General features: G+C 37.5%; 1 protein-coding gene across 1 annotated transcript; it reads right to left on the bottom strand.

Annotated features, from left to right (window-relative positions):
- Window positions 1-1298: 1298 nt before the first annotated feature.
- Window positions 1299-2219, bottom strand: LOC107093266 (lithostathine-1-beta-like; the record flags this gene model as incomplete). Its single annotated transcript, XM_015388234.1, has 2 exons — window positions 1299-1780; window positions 2036-2219. Coding segments are annotated over 2 exons (531 nt in total), but the record flags the coding sequence as incomplete, so codon positions are not given.
- Window positions 2220-5552: the final 3333 nt, after the last annotated feature.

Here is a 5552-nt window from a genome sequence, read left to right as displayed (position 1 = left end):
TCAGGTAGAAATTAACTTTCTCTAAAAATTAGATCTACTGTAACTGTCTCAGTTAAAGATAAAGGAAAATCTACAGGCAACCCTTTAATGTTTATGCACACAGTTCTGATCGACCAACAGCCTGTTTTTCTATGTGAAAAACAGTTCTAGTGAGATTTGTCACCACTGTGTCACAGTGTGTCTCACCCAGTGAGTTCAGATTCTCCTGTGTTCCTCAGGCACAATTCAGTTTCTATGAGAAGAACTGATTTTAACAGAGGCCCAAATGCAGGGATTTGTTTTCCATCACATCTCAGAGATAAAAAGAAAAAAAATTCTTTAACCAAAGAAAAACCAAAGGTCGCTTAGTGAGGTTACTGAAAAAATGACAATGTACTCTCCTCCCTCCTTTTTAAAAGGTCTTTTGTAGTTTTTTTTTTTTTGTTTGTTTGTTTGTTTGTTTTCCAATGCAAATACTTTTCTGTTTTTTTTTTTTTTACTTTATTTATATTTTTATGTTATTTACACATAATTATTTTTTTTTGGACCACAGGAAGGCTATAACCACCTTGAGGGACCTAATAGGATCCAAATAAAAAAAAGATTAAGCAGTGGCTCCATAAGAAGCAGCTCCAGGTCCTGAAGTGGCCTAGCCAGTCTGCAGACCTGAACCCAATCAAAACATCTTTGGAGGGAGCTGAAGGTCCATGTTGCCCAGAAACAGCCCTGAAACCTGAAGGATCTGAACATCTGTATGGAGGAGTGGTCAATAATCAGTGCATCAATGGGAGCAAACCTCGTCTAGAAATACATGAAATATTTAATATCTGCGATTATAAACAAATAAAATGTTTTGTTTCTAGTATTTGACACACCTATAATTTTAACCAAGAAATGTGTGGAAAAATCCAAGCCCATGATTCTTGTTAAATGGGAATAACAACTGACAGTACACACACCTTTAAAAATCTGTTATTAGGCCTCGATGAAAAAAAAAAAAAAAACTACTCCAGATAAATAAAAAAAGGAATGAAAACACTAAAAAATCAAGAGTCAGACACATTTAATGAGTGAACAGGTGTGCTAACTTTTTCATAATGTATTTGATAATTACTGTATTTATGGTATATTATTCTTTCTGTATTCCTGAAGTAACTGCACACTAGCGTCCCCTATTTACAGTCAGCTAATAAATATAACGATAACTTGATAAAAATAAAGGAAAAGTAAAACATTTTCTATTTAGAGAAGCAGATGTTTCATAGAAAGAAACCAGAAATAAAGGATAATCTATAACAGGTTTAAAGCAAGTGCTGTAGTTTGTTGAAAGTATAATCTTTATACTAATAATTAAAATTGCTTATGCTTACGCTTTTTAACTGAAAATATGTTTTCTACAAAATCCTCAGTATCACAGAACAAAGGAACACAAATAATCTATAAAACAATCAGTGTTATTCCTTAGAACAGATGAAGTTAAACTCCTCTAGATCATTTATTTTCCTCCACTTAAGTCCTCCTCCTGTCTCCATGGCTCCAGACATGTCACAGTCATCCACTGGTTCCCCTGAGGCCCAGTTCTTATACCTGACCACCTCATCACTGACCCAGAACCAGAAATCTAGAGTACAGGCGTAGTGCAGTCCCATCCAGACATAATCAGTCGAGGCCTTCTTGGCTTTCTCCTGGATCCATCTCTGCTCATCCAGGCTGGTGATGGTGACCAGGTCATGGTAGTGATCTCTGCAGTAGTATAAGGCATCCTCCCAGGTTTTATTTTCTTTGACCAGGATCACTTTATCTGCCATAGAGGTGATGGATAAGATAAATAATATGTCACTAACTATATCATTATTCAGAGGCAACGACTGAATGTTTTAAAACTGTGGTTTTTCAAGTTACACATTTTTTAAATACTTACATAGAATTGGATGATTGGGATATAAATGTTCAAATAATGAATTGTTAAATGCTTTCAAAATATATTACGAAAACAATCATACATAGGACATAAAAATAAATCCTACACAGGATAAGTTTTATTAAAACAGCTCACCATCATAACAGATGAAGGGTTTTTTCTGATCACAGCTGTCATTCTTCCATCTGCCTTCATCATCAAACACAGCCACAGCACATCGATCAGTGTTGTATTTCTGATTGTTTAACTGGTCATTCCAGTGTCTGAAAGAGAAACTGCTTCCATCTGACCACCTCCAGGTGTCTCTGAACAGACCAAAGAATGAAAAAATACCTGCAAACTTCATCACTCTCTCCAGTTCTCCATCCTGTAGCTGCTTCATTCCACTGATCAGGTCTGTGTGTTTCTCTCTGCAGTAACTCTGAGCTTCCTGCCAGGTCTTCTCCTCTCTAATCAAGTGGTATTTCTGGGTTCTATTAGTTTCTGTAGAGTAAACAGAAAAAAACTCACATTGCATTGACTTTACATGATAAGCCATTAAAACTACAGTAAAATCGTTTCCCACCATCATAACAGAGGAAAGGTAAGTTATGATCGCACTTGGTATCTGTCCAGTTAAGATTCTTATTCAAATGCCCACAGTTCTCATTTCCATTAGTGACATCACTTGGTTCTCCTGGGTGCCATTTTGTCTCACTTTCATTGAACTCCACTCCAGGCAGAGACCAGTACCATTTTCTGATACCATCTGTCTGATTATACAGACCAATCCAAGCTTCTGTCATGTTTCCTGATGTGTCATTGAGGAGTCTCTTCATGTCTGTCATGTTAGACACTGTGGCCAGGTCAGTGTGTTTCTCTCTGCAGTACTGCTGAGCTTCAGTCCAGGTCTTTTCCTCATTAATGTAGTGATACTCATAGAGCTGACAGTTGATGAAACAACTCTGACCTGAAAGTATAAAACATGTTGCTTTATTTCTAAATAAATAACAACAAGTCCAAAAACATTTTTAGTAAAACTTGGTCTGTTTTTCTTTTTATGCTAAGGGCAGTTTGCTCTGTAACTGGTGGGTTGCTGGTTCAACTCTCTGCTCTGTCCAGCTCAGTCGTTGTGTCATTGATCAAATCATCCACCTTTTCTGCTTGCCATGCTAATCCAGTGGCCTTGCTTCTGGCTGCCTCAGAGAAGCTGTGGTTACAGTGCAGCTTAACACCATCATCATGTGAATGACTAATTATGAAGTATTTTGGAATCCTCTGACTGGTTAAAGAGCTATATCAGTATTTAATCATTCTGTAATGTAACCGGTGAGCAGATTTTGCTTTGGATTAACTTACCCATCAGGAAGAGCAGAATCAGACTCCACTCCATCTCTGCTCTCAGATGATTTATGTTCTTCAAAAACTGTTCCTCTGTTGTAGGAAAATGAAATTCAACAACTTGAAATCAAAATTTAAAACTTGCAAAATCCCTCGACTGTAGAGAGAAACACTGCTGGAAGAGCAGAGGAGCTGAAGTCAAACAGGAAACCTAGCAGACAGTAAAAACTGAAACTTATAAATGATTAAAAAAAAAAGTTGTGTTAACCTTAAAAGTAAAAATTAAGCATATTTAAAAAAAAGGTTAAACCCAAGAACCTAGATTGAGCTCAAAACTTACCTCTGCTTCTGTTCTTCCTCCCTAAATGGGATGTTCTTTCCTTTATCCTCTGCTGAAACTGTTCCATGTAAACTGTTGGTATCAAATTCTCTGACCAGTAGCTAAATTAGAACATTTCATGATTTAAATATTCAAAACAGTGAAGTAGCATGTTTCACACAAATAAAAGATCTATATATCTTTAAAAAAACAGCCTCTGTGGTTCGGTGGAAAAAAATAATTGCAGCAAAACAGGAAGAAAAACTGCTTTTATCATGGAAGTTATTTGCCTTTAATAACATCTACAGCTGTGAGGCTGTTTTGTCTGCAACAGTTTTCCTATAGAATCTCTTTTCAATAAACATGTTTGCAGATATTACTTGCTGTCAACAAGAATTAGCTCTAAAGTAATGAATCTCCCAACATCATCTTCCTGTATCACTTACTGACTTGGTTTCTTTTCTCTCTTTACTTTCTCAGTGATATGCTGACATCACCTGCTGGTTCACTGTTATTTTTTAAATAGAAAATCTGAAGTTTCTTTCTTGTTTGATTTAATTTCAGAGATTATATTATTTTTTTTAAACCTGCTTTAAAACCATGTTCCTTTCATATGCAGAGGCATCGTCACATGGAAAATATAAGGTTCTTAAAAATCTAATTTGCATCATTGTTTATTTATCATAAACATTAAACCTACATACATATATCAAAGTTGTGTCTTGACTCCCTTATCTCACCCCACACATCAAAAGGATAGGTAGACAATATGATATGTAGTCCTTTTCATAATCACTGATTATTTAATATGTTAATCAGTATTACATATCTTATATATTGTTTAGTTACGGTCCACTCTTGCTGATGTAACCGGAACTACACTGCTCTGAAAACAAACCCCTCCAGCGTAGGTTTTAAAAACACTAGCTCCCCATATTAGCGTCCTATTTAGCTGGTGGGTTTGTGCTGCTCAAAGGCTAGGCAAAGTGCTTCCAGCTGAAGGCTATGCTACGTAGAAACCAAAAGACCTCCAGAGAAGTCTGAGCTCGCTGGACCAATTAAGACCTCCTTTTTCCTGTGATTCAGAATGTCATGGACACAGCATTTAAATTTTACCGTGTGTATCCTGAATCCTGCTGCAGCAGAGCTAATCCCGCTCTGTTAACCGTCGAACAACAGATCACTGTTCCCTGAAGAAGCCGCTAGAAGCGGCAGGACCCTGACCGCCTGTGGGACGGAGCAGCGCTATGGAGGCGCAGTTGTGGCTGCCTGCTAACCACCATAGCTAAAAGGGAGACGTCCCGAGTGCTACCATGAGTTATAAGATTAACCCCCTGGTAAATCGCCTCTTATTGCTGCATTGGATTGATCCAAATCTCTTTGAGTTGCTGTTGGACAGACGGACTGGACCGAAGACGTGCCTGCTAAGAACTGGACAGAGCTGAAGGCCTTCCGTCCACGGAACAAACAGTAACTGCATTTTTTCCCCCTCCTTTCCATCTGATGCTTAATAAGTGCTCTGCTTGGGTGAGCTACAGATAGCCATGTTGATGGTTTTACTTGAAATAAGCTTTCTGATTCAACTGCTGATGGTTAAAGGTTTAACTGAATGCTAACGCTCACTACAACCGAATAAGTCACGTGTTGCTGAAGCTAACTGCTACATCATGAACTAACCCTCTCTTTGTTTCAGTTGGACCCGACCGGAACCAGATCCCCTGGGGCCAGTAAGCAAAAGGGTCTTTCTGCCTCATCATAGTTTAATGCATTCATAAGTCATTATTCATTTTCACTTTAAACTGAACGAAAATTCACTGTTTTGACAGCAGTTAACATCTCTCTTTGTCAGGGTTTATTCACATTTTATCTGCTGCTATTATAAAGGACACTGTCAAATTAAGGCTTAAACTTCGAGCATCACGTACTATGAACGGACACTTTTATTGTTTGATTTTGTGTTTAGTGTTTTGCTTAGTTATTAGATATAATACTGTGAGATTGTAGCTAATAAAG

Source organism: Cyprinodon variegatus, unplaced genomic scaffold, assembly GCF_000732505.1.
Source record: "Cyprinodon variegatus isolate N-32 unplaced genomic scaffold, C_variegatus-1.0 Scaffold417, whole genome shotgun sequence".
NCBI classification, from domain to species: Eukaryota; Metazoa; Chordata; class Actinopteri; order Cyprinodontiformes; family Cyprinodontidae; genus Cyprinodon; species Cyprinodon variegatus.
The sequence above is the reverse complement of the archived record's forward strand: the minus strand, read 5'-3'. Positions and strand labels throughout refer to the sequence as shown.